At 42.3% G+C, this 20,000-nt stretch overlaps 1 protein-coding gene across 1 annotated transcript in view; it reads left to right on the top strand.

Moving 5' to 3' along the window:
- The window catches only part of col14a1a (collagen, type XIV, alpha 1a), a gene marked incomplete at both ends in the record, with an annotated part of 230,950 nt that overhangs the window by 3,368 nt on the left and 207,582 nt on the right, over window positions 1-20,000 (top strand). Inside the window, one exon of the mRNA XM_083636760.1 lies at window positions 9,521-9,637. Within this exon, the coding sequence (XP_083492886.1) occupies window positions 9,521-9,637 (117 nt within the window). The remainder of the gene's footprint in view (window positions 1-9,520; window positions 9,638-20,000) is intronic.

The raw sequence follows: 20,000 nt of genomic DNA, 5'->3' as shown, positions 1-20,000 counted from the left end.
ACCCAACTGTGTGCCATCGGCTCACACATCACAGTTGCTCGAGTGGCATCACTGATGACATCACAACTGCCTGAGTGACATCACAGTTGAGCAATCACAGTTGCTTGACATCACTGATGCCCTCACAGTTGCTCGAGTGACATCACTGATGACATCACAATTGCTCAAGTGACATCACTGATGACATCACTTCCATCACAAATCGTGACTTACACCGCCACAGACAGACCACCACCACAGAGACCACTTAGCCAATTGTAACTAAAGATGAGCTGTGTGTTACTGTACACAGTGGGCTATTTGTCTAGGTAGGCTATTGCTCCAGCCTTGAAAGGTAGTCCTCTCCGCTCAGCCTTCAAGGGTGCAAGGGAGTCACAGTAGTGTAGTGTTGTTTCAGTGTTTCCCCTAGAAAAATTTTCAGGCCTGGAGGGATTTCGAAACGTACCTCGACCGCAACGGTGGGGGCCCTCGCTGGTGACACTAAACTTTTAGCTAACCTGTTCACATCTATGTTCGCAATAGCATCCCAAGTATCATGATAGTATTATTGGATGCGATGCGAAAAGTTGTATTATGGGATGTGCGTTTCGCAGGCAAGGACACGTTGACATGTTTTGAACACCGCTGCACACTGGCACAATGCTCCTAAAAGCAAAATGCTTAATTGTTTTGAATGATTTGGCATCTTCTATTACTGTCAACACTGTCAACACCAGTATTGCTGTATTGTAATAATATGCCATAAAGGTTTATTGAAATTTTGGGGAGAGCAAAAAAAAAAGATTTTTTTTTTCTTTTTCTTTTTTGCAATTCTTTTTCTGGCCTGGCGGGCGCGCAGTTGGCCTGGCGGGCCCGCCAGGCCTGTAGAATGGTAGGGGAAACACTGTAACAGTCTGCTGTGGCCGATGCAGCAGAGATCCAGGGGAGAAGCGGGGTCGATGTAGGATAGATACACATGAAGGTGGGTGTCTGCCATGTTCTATCTATGCTGACCTTACTGTCAGAAAATGATCTTGGTATTCTTTCTTGTTCCCTAGCTGTTTTAGGCCTCACTTAGCGGGCATTCACATTGAGTCCGGCGTCCTGTCGATTAGCGGAGGGAGGGCAGTGCCATGTGTCACTGTCCCCTACCCCCCCCCCACACCCAGCACACACACACACACACATACACACACACACACACACACACACACACAACGCACTAACTTAATTAAATGTGAATCGAGCACCAATCCCAAGTGCCGGACCCAACGTGAATCTAGCCTTACAGTAGTCATAAACCACCCGTAGAAACAAAATACTAGGACTGTGTACGTATGTGTGTGTGAGAGAGAGAGTGTGTGTGTGTGTGTGTGTGTGTGTGTGTGTGTGTGCATACCATGTGTATAATTAGTTATTCTAATTGACTTTGTTGATTGGCTGACCGCCTGGGTCAATATCGTGCTTCAGGCCACATCACAACAGATTATGTGCTCCAGAGTTCATTTTCAGCTTCTGTTTTTTGTATCTCTGACTGTGTGTGTGTGTGCGTGCGTGCGTGCGTGCGTGCGTGTGTCCTGTCTTCGTGTGTGTACGCACAATATGTGTGTGTGCTTACGTGGATGCGTTTGTCTCTGAGTGCGTGTTAGAGGGCAGATTTGTGAATTAGTATGAATGAGTGTGGTTATAATGGACAGGGAGAGAAGCCAGTGATGAGAAATAATTTATTCATAAACAAAGCAGAGGATTAGATAGATCAAACCTGTTTTGAATTTAAAAATGGCTAAATCATCCAAATCTCCACTACTTCCCCCCATACTTTATTGCTGTTGATGGTAATCCAGCTCACCATAATAATCAAAAACATTTGAGCAAACGGAGCGTGCCGCTGAGTCATTGGAGATGTGTAGGAACCGCACCAATTTTGCTCCATTTTTGTTGTTAGGGTAGAAAATCTTTTCTGAGCCTGGCTTCAAACCAAGCTATTGAAAGTAGACTTTAAAAAACAAACACAAAAACAAACAAACAAAGGTGCAAAACAGCCAAAAGAGCCAGTTTTTCCTCTGTTCCTTAAAAGAGCGATGGATCTGTGTTTTTGGAGATGTGACACTCTACAGTACATTCAATATCTATACATTCAACATTATAATGGACTGCACCTATCACTCTATATCAGCACACTCTACATTCAATATCTATACATTCAACATTATAATGGACTGCACCTATCACTCTATATCAGCACACTCTACATTCAATATCTATACATTCAACATTATAATAGACTGCACCTATCACTCTATATCAGCACACTCTACATTCAATATCTATACATTCAACATTATAATAGACTGCACCTATCACTCTATATCAGCACACTCTACATTCAATATCTATACATTCAACATTATAATGGACTGCACCTATCACTCTATATCAGCACACTCTACATTCAATATCTATACATTCAACATTATAATAGACTGCACCTATCACTCTATATCAGCACACTCTACATTCAATATCTATACATTCAACATTATAATAGACTGCACCTATCACTCTATATCAGCACACTCTACATTCAATATCTATACATTCAACATTATAATGGACTGCACCTATCACTCTATATCAGCACACTCTACATTCAATATCTATACATTCAACATTATAATAGACTGCACCTATCACTCTACATATCAGCACACTCTACATTCAATATCTATATCAACATTATACTGTATGATTGCCACTGTGTAGGGAGGTACAGTATGGTGAGAGTCAAGTGAAGTAGTTACGGTATACTGAGTCAGACGAAAAGCATGAAATAGTAATAGTATTTTACGACATGGACATAATTTGTGGATCATAAAGTGGAATATAGTATGCAAAGGCTGGAGTGACTCTGGGTTGTGCAGTCATAAGAACACAACTGGAGTGACTCTGGGTTGTGCAGTCATAAGAACACGATTGTACTCGTAGGCTGCTTGGGTTTAATTATTCTTCAATAATAATTTGGAACAAACTGTCCATTAGGGCAAATTTTCAATACAGCATACTGTACCATCACTTATGTCAAGAAAGTTGTTGACACAGGGACATTGTAAATAATTAAATTTTTCCACACTATTGGCTTTTTCCCCCCAACAAGTTTTGAAGACCAAGTACAACATGAAATGACTCGTTGTGATGGATATTTTAGCTGTGTACTATGTTCATATCCAGCCTGCCTCTTGGCCCGTAACATACTGTGTGTCAGCAGCACAAAAGTTCAAAAACAACATTTAGAAATGGCCTGTTTCCTCATGTTAGTCGGTCGACTCCAGAATTTAAATATGATTTAATTTCTTACCCAAGTTTAATTTCATATACCTCGTTAATTGTTTCCTCCAATATTCTCCAGCATGGAGCTCGTTGAGATTTTTAATGGTAATACATATTTCACTTTTGGCTGCCTGGCTTGCAGAATATTACAGCTTCCTTTACCACACTGCACACGGGGAGGGATCATCTAGCAGGCTCTTAATATTCAGCCAATCCCTACAGCCTACACACACACACACACACACACACATGCACATGCACGCACGCACACACACACACACATGCATGCACGCACACACACACACACACACACACACGCAAGCACGCACACACACACACACACACACACACGCACGCACACACACACACACACACACACACACACACACACACAAGCACACACACACACACACACCCACGCGCGCACGCACACACACACACACACATGCACACAGACACACATACACACACACACACACACACACACACGCGCGCGCGCACACACACACACACACACACACACACACACACAATGCAGTAGAGAGATAAGTGTTAATGGCAAAAAAACAGCTTCAGGTGAGAGAGTGAAGGAGTGCAAAGAGAGCCAATAAAAGAAAGGAGCGGGGAGAGAGACACACACACACACACACACACACACACACACACACACACACACACACACACACACACACACACACACACACACACACACACACACACACACACACACACACACAGAGTGGGAACAGAAGCCAAGAGGAGGAGGAGGAAGAGGAGAGGATGGGAAGGAAGAGGAGGGAGGAGAGAGAGTCTTAAGAGGGAGAGAGGTGATAAAAGCAGAGGAGAGAGGTGGATTTGGGTTAAGTCTTATCTTGGAGACCAGAGGGCTTCTTGTACCAACGAGACGTGGACCACATCAAACGACGTGTGGCACGCCGCTGTTAGTAGTGCTCTAATGAATAGATAGACACGCACACACATACTCACACACACACACACACATGCGCGCGGACACGCCCATGTCCCCCATCCCCTTCATGTACAGCAGTATATCTGTGTGGTGACAGTACATCCCATTCATGTACAGTAGTATAATGTATCTGTGTGGTGACAGTACAAGCCTGCGGTCGTCATCCATAAATCCGGAGTATTAGTAAAGCTAGCCTGAATAGTGAATACTCACACTGGGATAGGGAAGGGGCAAAGGGGAGGAGGAGAAGAAGGAGAGATGAGTAGGGAAGACGAGAGGGATGAAAAGAGGCCAATCAGGCCATTGGCAATAATGAGGAGAGGAGAAAAGACAAAGGTGAAAGAAGACAAAGGGAGGAGAGAAGAAGTCGACAAGAGAAGAGGAGAGAGAGGAAACAGAGTGTAAACGAGGTCTGGAGAGAATGTGGACTGGAGTGAAGACAGAGAAGGTGAGAAGGGACATAGTAGATAGAGGACCGGAAGGTGAGAGAGGAGGTCAAATATCGAGGAAAAAGCGATTAAAATCTAAGGAGAGGTCAACTGAGAAGGTGGAGGGATGGGATGGGAAGAGGCAGCACGCGGAAGAGGCTGGAAAAGAGACGAGGAACGAGGGCAAGCATTTACACCACTAACAGGAATCTCTGCTACACCGCTGCTAATCTGGGGAACATCCATTCAGATTGTGGTGTTAAGCTGTGCCTGTATCGCTCTGACCCAGATCATTTCAGTTCATATTGGAGCCTGTAGTTATCACATGATTACCCCATTTCATACGTCCCTTTAAAATCATCCCAGAATGAAAGATCATTTTAGCCATTGAAGGGGTTTCTTGCTTTGTACTTTTTCGGAGGCTTCAGTGACCCCGTTTGATTTCCTGGAGCTACAGAACAGTTTGTTGCTAAGCAGTTGTAGCCAAAGTTCTGCTTAATGGCCGGACTTGCATTTACTACCTGGCAAGAGCGACTTATTCAATGCTCTGTCAGGAATCATGAGGGAACTCTTGGTGCCTCTGCGATTTCAGCACTGTAAGTCTTCCAGATAGATGGCTCCGGCTTGGGTCATATACTATGGTGCTAGGTGGGTACCAGCAGGGTAAGTGGGGGGAAGATGTAAGCCATCTAGCCATGAGTTTCTATTTCCAAGTATTTTATTGTAGCACTAAGATGCGGCTGACTGAGGAGGGAGAAACCGAGGTCCAGTACAGGCGAACAATGACACAGTATCTCAGCACTCGAGTTCAGAGCAAGGGAATATGAAATTGGGGGCTATCAGGGTGTTTAGGGTTGTATCCTGGTAAACATGAACAGGCATGCTAGGCTAGGAAGGGTAATTTATATCAAAGAGCCTCATGTGCTCTCAGCATTCACTGCCAATGGAGCTATTATGTCCATATCCATTCATCATAGTTGCTGTCTCTGGGTATAGACCTTGTCATACATTCACAGCATAAAAGAGGGTAATAGCTTGCTGGTGCATTTCTTCAAGTTTTCGCATCATAATGCAGTGCGTGTGTGTGTGCTTGCGTGCGTGTGTGTGTGTGTGTGTGTGCTTGCATGTGTGTGTGCTTGCATGCGTGTGTGTGTGTGTGCTTGCGTGTGTGCTTGCGTGCGTGTCTGTGTGCGTGCTTGCGTGCGTGTGTGTGTGTGCGTGCTTGCGTGCGTGTGTGTGTGCGTGTGTGTGTGTGCGTGTGTGTGTCTGCTTGTGTGTGTGTGCGTGTGTGTGTGTGTGTGTGTGTGTGTGTGTGTGTGTGTGCCTGCGTGTGTCTGCTTGCGTGTGTGTGCGTGTGTCCCATTGACATGCAAAGCAAAGAGCAAGGTATCCAAGGCCATTTTCACCCAGTTATTAGCACCCTGTCTGCCAACACAATTCACCTACTATCAACTCACATTAATAATATCAGAGCAATACTCTATCCAGCTCAATCATACACTCAAATTATTCATAGATTCTTGGTATACTGTAATTATTATACCATTTCACCCTATGCATTTTGAATGTCTGATAGGTAGTACGCTCCGATGACTAAGAAAAAGAAGCGCTGAGAAAATGTTAACATGCTGGATGCACGCATGCATGTGTGCGTGCATGCGTGCGTGTGTGCATGCGTGCATGCGTGCGTGTGTGCGTGCATGCGTGCATGTGTGTGTGCGTGCATGCATGCGTGTGTGCGTGCGTGCGTGCGTGTGTGCATGCGTGTGTGCGTGCGTGTGTGTGTGCGTGCGTGCGTGCATGTGTGTGTGCATGCGTGCGTGCGTGGGTGCGTGCATGTGTGTGTATGTCTGTGTGCGTGCGTGCATGTGTGTGTGTGTGCTTGCGTGCATACGTGCGTGCATGTGTGCGTGCGTGCGTGCGTGTGTGTGTGTGCTGGACTGATGCACTGGGTCTGTGGCACACAAACTTCATTATGAAATGTGGTGATAAAAGGTTCGACCTGTTGTCTTTGTTTATTTTGGTATAAAGAAAATTACTTCTGGCTCCCTTAAAACTTAGGACTTCACATAATGTTGTGATGTGATACCTTGACTAAAATTTTAAGGATGTTTGGCAGGCAGACTGTAGCGGAAATTATTTTTTGTAAAGGGATTCACTTTTTAAATGTCCTCTCCAGGCCCAAATAATTGATTTACCTAGACTGAAGTGAATATTAGTTTATTATTATATTATTATAGTATATAAAACTTGCACACAATTGCGCACAATTTGGCGTCTCAACTCATTGTAGCCTGAGCTATCTATTGTCATATACAGTAAACAAAAACTCACTCGTTTTATACAGTAAAATAACCTTATGATAAGTAAACAGAGATTACAGCGTTTAATCCAACAGCATAAAGAATACAGTGTTCTCAGGTATTGGCCTGAGTGGGATTTTCCATTGAGAAAGATGGAGTTCTGTTCTCATCAGCCAGAGAAAATCCTGCGCAGTGCACTTCAGGTTTGTCAGCATCCTATATCACTCCTATGTTTTTATCTCTACACTTTCTCCTGCCCTCCCCAGTTAGAGAACGACTCAATGTACAGTGTTTACATGTCTGTGCTCATCAAATCAGTGCTTGTATATTGTCTTAGGATTGCAGGTCTAGGATCAGTAGTTAAGGTGTCCTTTAAACTTTATTATGGCTTAATATATAAAGACATACTTTGACATTTGGAATTTTAGTCCATTATTCCCCAAACACCTCTAGACACGAGGCGGGGTTTTTACATTGGTGCTGCATTGTCCATAAAATGGCTTTTCAGTATTGCTGTAGCATCCTCACTGAAACGGCACAGCTAGCTGCAAAATGTTCTCCCTGATGGACACGCATCCAGTGAAAGAAAAAGTACAATCTATGTCCAAGTTCCCTTTCCTGTTTCAGGATCCTTTAAGATGACAGGTTGAACTTTCCTGTTTCAGGATCCTTTAAGATGACAGGTTGAACTTTCCTGTTTCAGGATCCTTTAAGATGACAGGTTGAGGTTTTTGATGACTTCCTTCATGATATTTCAAAGAGGCCTGACAGCTACATGATGACTGTACATTGGCACCTCTCTAATCCGGGATGGAGCTGACAAACTATAGTAGTCTGCTCAGTAAAACTGCTAAAACGCTCAATCCTGCGTGGGACTGTATTGGAAACCCCCGATGAATACAAAAACTAACATTTGAAGTAGCAACATGGTGAAATGGTGATATGTGTCAAAGACATACAGGTTATGTCAGCGACTTGTGCGTCCGTCTGAGGTGATCCTGTAGTATTTCACAATACTACTACGTTATGGTTTCTCTCTTTTAGTGCACCGGTCTTTCACTCTGTTTCTCTCTTTCACACTGCTACTGTCTTTCTATTTGTCTAGCTGTGTGTCCCTCCATGTCTGTCCATTGCTGGACTTTAACAACAGTCAAATCCTCTTCTCTGCAACCACAATTTTCTGTTCTGCCACCTCCTAAAATATGTGCCATGTGACTGTCTGTACAAAGCTACAGACGAGACACACATAGAGAAGGCCAGCCGTCTGCTAGTCTGTAGATATGGTTACAGTGCTCTGCTGTCACCGTTTTAACAGGCTACTGCAGATCTGTTTCCATTGGGAAGTATAGTGGCCTGCAGAGGACACTATACCAATCACTTCTCCATGATCCCATATAGATCAGGAATGTACATCAGACACACACACAACACACACACACACACACACACACACACACACACACACACACACACACACACACACACACACACACACATTGGCTCTGGCACAAACATCTGCTTTTTTTAGTCGACCTCACTGGATTATAACAGACATTTAAATCACCCCCTTCCCCTCCTATCACCTTTCCTCGGAATGTCTCTTATGAAGAGAATTTGACTGGGAATGGTTCCCTCTCTAAATCTGTGCTTCTTTAAAGCCTTTCCTTGCTGCTTTGAACTGAACCAAACTGAAGCTGAGCTGTGTGCCATGCTGAGCTAAAGCTGAGCTGTGTGCCATGCTGACCTGAAACTGAGCTGAAGCTGAGCCGTGTGCCATGCTGAGCTGAAGCGGAGCTGAAGCTGAGCTGTGTGCCATGCTGAGCTGAAGCTGAGCTGAAGCTGAGCCGTGTGCCATGCTGAGCTGAAGCTGAGCTGTGTGCCATGCTGACCTGAAACTGAACTGAAGCTAAGCCGTGTGCCATGCTGAGCTGAAGTGGAGCTGAAGCTGAGCTGTGTGCCATGCTGAGCTGAAGCTGAGCTGAAGCTGAGCCGTGTGCCATGCTGAGCTGAAGCTGAGCTGAAGCTGAGCTGTGTGCCATGCTGAGCTGAAGCTGAGCTGAAGCTGAGCTGTGTGCCATGCTGAGCTGAAGCTGAGCTGTGTGCCATGCTGAGCTGAAGCTGAGCTGTGTGCCATGCTGAGCTGAAGCTGAGCTGAAGCTGAGCTGTGTGCCATGCTGACCTGCTTACTGTTACTCTCATGGTTGCAGTTCATGGTTGAACTCGAAAACTTAAATCCAGCCTTCCCTCTATCTGTCCGTCCGTCTGTCCATTTACTCATTCATTCCTTCTTTGATTCATTTTTATTTGGTGTTTTTTGGGGCTGACTCTGTTCCTGTCTGTGTGGTGTATCTGGGTTTCACATAGCCTTTGACTTGTAGTCATGTTAACACATGTTGATAGGTGGCTGGGGACGTTTTTATTTGCATCACTTTCAATTCTTCAACATGTTATTTATTTCCAGTACTTGGCTAGCGTTATTGATGCTGACTTTATGGTGGTTGCTTGTGTTTCAGTGCCAGCTCCGAGGCGGTTGCGTTTCAAAGTGCTGGGCTCAAACAAACTCCACATTTCGTGGAAGGAGCCCAAAGGAGACTTTGACAGCTATCGATTCCTCTACAACAGCATACCAGGTAAGGTATATGAAAAATACACACACACACACACACACACACACACACACACACACACACACACACACACACACACACACACACACACACACACACACACACGTACACACACACACACACACACACACACACACACTATATGGCCCTATCAAAGTCAATATCAAAGGACACACGCGCAGCAACGTGTGTGTGCCTGTGTGATTAACATAGTAAATTTTGCCACGCATGCACACGCATGCACACTATAACGTGCGCAAACTACATCCCACGTGACAACAAGATGCGTACTGTAGCTACTTACAGCGTGTGCACGTGTGGCACTGTTGGAGAAATGTTGTTATGCGTTCACACACACGCGTTCGCATTCTTGATACTACGCCACCGGAAGAACAAAAATGTTCTATCATCTTCATGTGTGCGTTTCAATGAACATGCGCAGCTATCGACTGAACGCGTCGTTTGGACCTCCATAGGCACGCACACACACACACACACACACACACACACACACACACACACACACACACACACACACACACACACACACACACATACACACACACACACACACACACACACACACACACACACACACACACACACACGCGCACACACACACACACACACACACACACACACACACACACACACACAGACCATTGGACTTGGATGGCCAAGAGAAGTGACTCTTGCTTGGAGGTTTAGGGGCAGGTTCCACTGATGACTGACTTTGTGTCTGTCAGGAGGATTATGTAATTTCTTTCTTATCAAAGCTCCTTTGAAGGGATTATGCTCTAGAGAGATGAGGAAGGAACTCAAAGTTTGTCCCGCGTCTCTGCCAACTTCCAGACAAAGGGCTATTTTTCTATAGGTACTTTGGAGTCCGTCAGCAGATTTAAAACAGGGCCTGCTACTGTACTGTAGTCACACAGGACAGTAGGATGTACACACCCTCATGGCTGAGCTCTTGTTGGTGGAGTTCACTTCGGGACAGTTGAAAGCCAGCGGCCAGCAGCCATATAGCCCTGTAGGTATGGCAGGTGCCCTGTAGGTATGGCAGGTGCCCTGTAGGTATGGCAGGTGCCCTGTAGGTATGGCCGGTGCCCTGTAGGTATGGCAGGTGCCCTGTAGGTATGGCAGGTGCCCTGTAGGTATGGCAGGTGCCCTGTAGGTATGGCAGGTGCCCTGTACAGTAGGTATTTCAGCTGCCCTGTAGGTATGGCAGCTGCCCTGTAGGTATGGCAGGTGCACTGTAGGTATGGCAGCTGCCCTGTAGGTATGGCAGGTGCCCTGTAGGTATGGCAGGTGCCCTGTACAGTAGGTATTTCAGGTGCCCTGTAGGTACGGCAGGTGCCCTGTAGGTATGGGAGCTGCCCTGTAGGTATGGCAGGTGCCCTGTAGGTATGGCAGCTGCCCTGTAGGTATGGCAGCTGCCCTGTAGGTATGGCAGGTGCCCTGCTCTGTGTCCTGCAGGAGGAGGGTGGATACAGGGGGCATCACCTCTGCTCTGTTCTGGGTACACAAAGTACAGCCAGTAATCAGCCTAATTACCATTGATAGATACTTTAATGTAATCACAGCATACCCACCTCCATGGCAATACATCTTCACAATTCCCCATTACTGCACCACTGCCCTGTCTAGGCTGTGTTAGTGCTGATTCTGCTGAACGCTGCAGTCACTTCTTAACTACTGTAAAAATGAATATGTAGTCCTTTTTGGACTAGGTAGAACTGAATAAGCACTTTGGACCATAACAACAACAAAAAAGTTGAATCATGAATCATGTACTGTATGATGACTGATAGTTTATGTATGATGACTGATAGTATATGTATGATGACTGATAGTTTATGTATGATGACTGATAGTTTATGTATGATGACTGATAGTTTATGTATGATGACTGATAGTATATGTATGATGACTGATAGTTTATGTATGATGACTGATAGTTTATGTATGATGACTGATAGTAAATGTATGATGACTGATAGTATATGTATGATGACTGATAGTATATGTATGATGACTGATAGTATATGTATGATGACTGATAGTATATGTATGATGACTGATAGTATATGTATGATGACTGATAGTATATGTATGATGACTGATAGTATATGTATGATGACTGATAGTATATGTATGATGACTGATAGTATATGTATGATGACTGATAGTATATGTATGATGACTGATAGTATATGTATGATGACTGATAGTATATGTATGATGACTGATAGTTTATGTATGATGACTGATAGTTTATGTATGATGGCTGATAGTATATGTATGATGACTGATAGTATATGTATGATGACTGATAGTTTATGTATGATGACTGATAGTATATGTATGATGACTGATAGTATATGTATGATGACTGATAGTATATGTATGATGACTGATAGTTTATGTATGATGACTGATAGTATATGTATGATGACTGATAGTTTATGTATGATGACTGATAGTATATGTATGATGACTGATAGTATATGTATGATGACTGATAGTTTATGTATGATGACTGATAGTATATGTATGATGACTGATAGTATATGTATGATGACTGATAGTTTATGTATGATGACTGATAGTATATGTATGATGACTGATAGTATATGTATGATGACTGATAGGGCTGGGTTAAAAAAAATCGACATATCGAATTATCGATATTGAATCGATATTCATGTGAAGGAACAAGTATCGATACATAAATCCCAGTATCAATATTTTACAACAACAACAAAAAATATATATACCGTATATATTTTTTAATAAACATAGGCTATAATATTATAGGCTGTGTGTGGTAGTTAAAACATAGTTTCAAGTTGACGTTTATTTATGTTTGTAGTTGAAACAAAAACATAAATACTGTAGGCTACATGTGCATTGTGCATGCACCATGAGCCAGATGTACAGACCTCAAATCTGTTTGCACTATAATGTTTGTGAACTGGAAATGTTGATGAGCTGTATTTTATTTTATTTACAAAGCATTTATACTTTATGAAACACTGTTTACACCATGCTGCTGTTCAATGATTCTGTTGTATAGTGGAAATCTAAATGTGTTTGGCTTCTCACAGAAGACTGTAAAGAAAGAGACAGAAGACTGTAAAGAAAGATAAGATGTTGAATGACTATGTGAGCATTCCTGCTTGCCCTCTACAGAAGCCCTATATCACTACGCCAATGTGGGGTGCAGTAGCTCAGGAGGTAGAGCAGTTCGTCCACTAATCGCTTTGGATAAAAGAGGTCGGTGGTTCGATCCCCGCCTCCTCCAATCTGCATGTCGAAGTGTCCTTGGGCAAGATACTGAACCCCAAATTGCTCCTGATGGCTGTGCCAGCACCCTGCGTGGCAGCTTGCTGCCATCGGTGTATGAATGTCTGTGTGATTGGATGAATGTACCTACTCATTGTAAAGCGCTTTGGATAAAAGCGCTATATAAATGCAGGCCATTTACCATTTAATGTACAAATCTTTGATTGGGTCGGGGAGTCACCTCATGAATCTTATGAAATAAAACACCATTTCACCTCACAAAACACTCTGTCAGAGTGCCAGCTAATTGGACTCGACATAACATGCTTTTCTTCCTCACAGCTTTTTTTTTTACTTCATGAATGAAGTTCAATTTGCCTCTGAGTCTTGGCCTTCTAGAAGAGGGCACTTCTAGTTAGATATGGATTTGGCTTTTTAGGTCAAAGCAAGCGATCAATTTTGTCAACAGCATCGACTAGCACTAGCATCTCTTTTGATGTGTTTGTTCCTTTACATTATTTGCTTTTAATTACCAATTTCTATGTTTGCTGTAGGCAACTTTGCCCCTCTCCATTGCCTCAAAAACTGGCCCATCTATCTCAGTGTTAACTCTTAGATTACATCGGTCTGTTGACTAGCTTGCCAACAATTCTGAAAGCTACAAATTCAAATAATGTGTGTGTGTGTGTGTGTGTGTGTGTGTGTGTGTGTGTGTGTGTGTGTGTGTATGTGTGTGTGTGTGTGCGTGTGTGTGTGTGTGTGTGCGCGTCCATGCGTGCGTGTGTGTGTGTTATTTATCAGTGCCAGATGCCTTTATTTACTCTATCAGATCTCAATGGAGTTGAAGCCAGAGCCAGCCTCACTACACCACAGGAACGTTCATGGTTGAGCAGGCTGTATGTACTCCATGTGATTACTGCTACATCACTGCTGCCCATTAGAGGAACCATTTGGACATTTCAGAGTGTGTTCTCTCCTCATAGAGAAGGAAAAGCAAGGGACCCAGGACTGAGCCCCGGGGGACACCAATAGCACTACCTGAAAATGCATGGAGAACTACTACGAGAGCTGTCACTATAGAGCTGAACAGTCACGTGACATTTCTTGCCCCGGAACAGAGTTCCCCATTGATTTCTCCATAGACATTTAGAAAAATCCTTATATAACGAGTTTTAAGGCTGGATAACCAGACTACCACGCAGTAAAGAGGAGAAACAACAGCACATGCCATCCACTGACACTTGTGTATCATAGTACTCTATGGGCTTTGTCTGTGTGTTCGTTTTTGTGCTGTCACATGTCATATCTCAGACACCGCTGATCAAATTTAGTCTAAACTTGTGGTAATGATGCATCTCGCTGCTGCCTTAATGCATTTTAATGTGCTAGGCCATGCCCTTTTTAGCATTCTGATTAAGCGTTCTGATTACACAGCCAAATTACAATCACAGCCAACGTTTTACATTTATTGTCCTTTGAAAAGAATGTCAGAACAATTTTGAAAACAACCAAGGCATGCATTGCTCATACTAATCCTAGAAAATTGCCATGGGCTTATACTTAATTGGACATAATATGGTGAAATGGTGATTTCAATTTGCCACAATTAAGTCATCCCACAATATTTTTTTGAAAATCACGGGGGGAGGGGGCTCAGACCAAAAACAGAAATGCAGTCTGGGATCCAGGCAGGAAATGTTTGATCCCTTATTGGTTTCAACCATTAAATCCACACTTCAGTGATGAAGGAGAGATCTAGATCAGCCATTCCCAACCTGTGGGCAAGGGCCCACTGGTGGGCCGTGCATGTATTGCAAGTGGGCCGCCAAATCATTTGCAAAACATTACGATCTTCATGGGGGGGAAATTATTATTATTATGAGAATGCATTTCTCCATTGTTGAATGATACCATTATTTAATTTGTAATCAATTATTGGTTAATTAACCTATTGCAGACAGCCTCTCACTTTTAGTTTCTGATTACTGTGTGGTGCTGATGGACAGCTCCTTTTATCGTGAACACATTGTTTGGCCTCCGTACTGTTCATGCTCAGATGTGGGCCCACAATTTTTTTTAGCTTAAAGCCCCCGGGGAATTCAGACGTGGGTCACACAAAAGGGGGTGTAACTCATTATTAACTCATATTATATCCTGTTGTGTGCTCCCAGTGTAACTCATTATAACTCATATTATATCCTGTTGTGTACTCCCAGTGTAACTCATTATAACTCATATTATATCCTGTTGTGTACTCCCAGTGTAACTCATTATTAACTCATATTATATCCTGTTGTGTGCTCCCAGTGTAACTCATTATAACTCCTATTTATATCCTGTTGTGTGCTCCCAGTGTAACTCATTCTAACTCATATTATGTCCTGTTGTGTACTCCCAGTGTAACTCATTATAACTCATATTATATCCTGTTGTGTGCTCCCAGTGTAACTCATTATAACTCATATTATATCCTGTTGTGTACTCCCAGTGTAACTCATTATAACTCATATTATATCCTGTTGTGTGCTCCCAGTGTAACTCATTATAACTCATATTATGTCCTGTTGTGTACTCCCAGTGTAACTCATTATAACTCATATTATATCCTGTTGTGTACTCCCAGTGTAACTCATTATAACTCATATTATATCCTGTTGTGTACTCCCAGTGTAACTCATTATAACTCCTATTATATCCTGTTGTGTGCTCCCAGTGTAACTCATTATAACTCATATTATGTCCTGTTGTGTACTCCCAGTGTAACTCATTATAACTCATATTATATCCTGTTGTGTACTCCCAGTGTAACTCATTATAACTCATATTATATCCTGTTGTGTACTCCCAGTGTAACTCATTATAACTCATATTATATCCTGTTGTGTACTCCCAGTGTAACTCATTATTAACTCATAGTATATCCTGTTGTGTGCTCCCAGTGTAACTCATTATAACTCCTATTATATCCTGTTGTGTGCTCCCAGTGTAACTCATTATTAACTCATATTATATCCTGTTGTGTGCTCCCAGTGTAACTCATTATAACTCCTATTATATCCTGTTGTGTACTCCCAGTGTAACTCATTATTAACTCATATTATATCCTGTTGTGTGCTCCCAGTGTAACTCATTATAACTCCTATTATATCCTGTTGTGTGCTCCCAGTGTAACTCATTCTAACTCATATTATGTCCTGTTGTGTACTCCCAGTGTAACTCATTATAACTCATATTATATCCTGTTGTGTGCTCCCAGTGTAACTCATTATAACTCATATTATATCCTGTTGTGTACTCCCAGTGTAACTCATTATAACTCATATTATATCCTGTTGTGTACTCCCAGTGTAACTCATTATAACTCATATTATATCCTGTTGTGTGCTCCCAGTGTAACTCATTATAACTCATATTATATCCTGTTGTGTACTCCCAGTGTAACTCATTATAACTCATATTATATCCTGTTGTGTGCTCCCAGTGTAACTCATTATAACTCCTATTATGTCCTGTTGTGTACTCCCAGTGCAACTCATTATAACTCATATTATATCCTGTTGTGTACTCCCAGTGTAACTCATTATAACTCCTATTATGTCCTGTTGTGTACTCCCAGTGCAACTCATTATAACTCATATTATATCCTGTTGTGTGCTCCCAGTGTAACTCATTATAACTCATATTATATCCTGTTGTGTACTCCCAGTGTAACTCATTATAACTCATATTATATCCTGTTGTGTACTCCCAGTGTAACTCATTATAACTCATATTATATCCTGTTGTGTGCTCCCAGTGTAACTCATTATAACTCATATTATATCCTGTTGTGTACTCCCAGTGTAACTCATTATAACTCATATTATATCCTGTTGTGTACTCCCAGTGTAACTCATTATAACTCATATTATATCCTGTTGTGTACTCCCAGTGTAACTCATTATAACTCATATTATATCCTGTTGTGTACTCCCAGTGTAACTCATTATAACTCATATTATATCCTGTTGTGTACTCCCAGTGTAACTCATTATAACTCATATTATATCCTGTTGTGTACTCCCAGTGTAACTCATTATAACTCATATTATATCCTGTTGTGTACTCCCAGTGTAACTCATTATAACTCATATTATGTCCTGTTGTGTACTCCCAGTGTAACTCATTATAACTCATATTATATCCTGTTGTGTGCTCCCAGTGTAACTCATTATAACTCATATTATATCCTGTTGTGTACTCCCAGTGTAACTCATTATAACTCATATTATATCCTGTTGTGTACTCCCAGTGTAACTCATTATTAACTCATATTATATCCTGTTGTGTACTCCCAGTGTAACTCATTATAACTCATATTATATCCTGTTGTGTACTCCCAGTGTAACTCATTATAACTCATATTATATCCTGTTGTGTGCTCCCAGTGTAACTCATTATAACTCATATTATATCCTGTTGTGTACTCCCAGTGTAACTCATTATAACTCATATTATATCCTGTTGTGTACTCCCAGTGTAACTCATTATAACTCATATTATATCCTGTTGTGTACTCCCAGTGTAACTCATTATAACTCATATTATATCCTGTTGTGTACTCCCAGTGTAACTCATTATAACTCATATTATATCCTGTTGTGTACTCCCAGTGTAACTCATTATAACTCATATTATATCCTGTTGTGTACTCCCAGTGTAACTCATTATAACTCATATTATATCCTGTTGTGTACTCCCAGTGTAACTCATTATAACTCATATTATGTCCTGTTGTGTACTCCCAGTGTAACTCATTATAACTCATAATATATATCCTGTTGTGTGCTCCCAGTGTAACTCATTATAACTCATATTATATCCTGGTGTGTACTCCCAGTGTAACTCATTATAACTCATATTATATCCTGTTGTGTACTCCCAGTGTAACTCATTATAACTCATATTATATCCTGTTGTGTACTCCCAGTGTAACTCATTATAACTCATATTATATCCTGTTGTGTACTCCCAGTGTAACTCATTATAACTCATATTATATCCTGTTGTGTACTCCCAGTGTAACTCATTATAACTCATATTATATCCTGTTGTGTACTCCCAGTGTACCGTAAATTCCGGACTATAAGGCGCACCGGTATATAAGCCGCAGCAGCAAAATTGACTGTTTTTTACATATATAAGCCGCACCGGACTATAAGCCGCGGGTGTTTTGATGTTTAATTACCATATGTAAGGGTTCGTGCACAGAGAGGAATGTCGGGAAAGAGATGGCTGTTTGGGGAAGCTCCCATTTATTAACATTTCAACAAAAGGTGCTGTCAACAATCAAACCAGGTACCGTAATCCTTGTCTTCATCTTTTAGGTGAAGGTGCAGCGTCAAAAACAGAGTCAGAGTCAAAGTCAAGTCACTAATCCTCGTCTTCCTCTTCTTCCTCCGTACTGAAACCAGCAAAGTCCTCAACTTCAGTGTCGGAAACGAACAGGTTCAGGGTGGCTTCGTCAACCACTCTCCTCTCTCCTTCGTTGTCACTCTCAAAACCAAGGAACTCCTCTTCGTCACTGTCGGTGTCGGAATCGAACAGCCTCTGAAGGCGCCCAGCTGTGCCGGCGTCATCATCACGCAGCAGTCCAGCCTTTCGGAACCCGAATGGAGTTTGTGGTCTTGATGGCTGCTTTCACGGAATCTGTTATATGAGCCCTCATGCTGTCGAGAACGAGCAAAGCTTTTTTTTGGTGAAAGAATCCTCCAGGGCGCTTGACGTAGCACTCAGCCAGCCACTCCTTCATGACACTTTCCATCATCCACCCTTTCTTGTTGACTCTGAGGCATATCCCACTGGGAATTTTCTCTTTCGGCATCGTAATCCGCTTAAAAATCACCATTGGCGGCAGCTTTACTCCAGATGCAGAGCAGGCCAGAACACAAGTGAAATTCGTTCTCTCGTGCCCAGTGGTTCTCAATGTGATCGACGATTCACCTTTCTTGTTAACAGTCCGAGTGAGTGGCAGGTCGAACGTCAAAGGCACTTCATCCATATTTATGATCTGCTCCGGTTCGATGGAATATTCCTTGATCTTCCTTTGTGTGAATTCGCCGAAGTTTGTGATTTTCTCCTGGTAGTCGGGGGAGGGAGTTGTTGGCCGAGTGGCCGTTTGCTTACCGTAATTACCATATGTAAGGGGTCACGCACAGAGGGGATTGTCGGGAAAGAGATGGCTGTTTGAGGAAGCTCCCATTTACCGTATTACCGTAACATTTCAACAAAACAACATAACACAACACCACCTTTGTTTATTTTTACAGTGCACACAGTGTCCGCGGTGTGGTGAAAAGAGGGCAAGAGAGGAAATTAAAACAGAAGTGGATTTATAGTTAGAAAGAGTGCTAAAAAAGAGAGATTTTATTTGTATTTTTTTTTTTTTTTCTGAAAAAATCCATAGATAAGCCGCACCGTTATATAAGCCGCAGGGCCAAAAAACGGGGAAAAAGCCGCGGCTTATAGTCCGGAATTTACGGTAACTCATTATAACTCATATTATATCCTGTTGTGTACTCCCAGTGTAACTCATTATAACTCATATTATATCCTGTTGTGTGCTCCCAGTGTAACTCATTATAACTCATATTATATCCTGTTGTGTGCTCCCAGTGTAACTCATTATAACTCATATTATATCCTGTTGTGTACTCCCAGTGTAACTCATTATAACTCATATTATATCCTGTTGTGTACTCCCAGTGTAACTCATTATAACTCATATTATATCCTGTTGTGTGCTCCCAGTGTAACTCATTATAACTCCTATTATGTCCTGTTGTGTACTCCCAGTGCAACTCATTATAACTCATATTATATCCTGTTGTGTGCTCCCAGTGCATTGCACTGTGATGCTCAGACCCAACAAAAGAAAGCCAAGGAGCCTTTTTAGGTGCCCATCATTTTGCTTCGAGAAACAAGGCGAGAACAATATTCAAATGCATTTATAGTGTCTTTATCTTGCTTATGCCAAAAGTGTTGTGTGCCGGGACAGTTAAGCATCCTGCACTGACACTGTCTAAAACCCAAATCTCTTCCT

This window comes from Poromitra crassiceps, assembly GCF_964638095.1.
Source record: "Poromitra crassiceps genome assembly, chromosome: 1".
Lineage (NCBI taxonomy): Eukaryota > Metazoa > Chordata > Actinopteri > Beryciformes > Melamphaidae > Poromitra > Poromitra crassiceps.
Note: the sequence above shows the minus strand (reverse complement) of the source record. Positions and strands in the feature narration are given on the sequence as shown.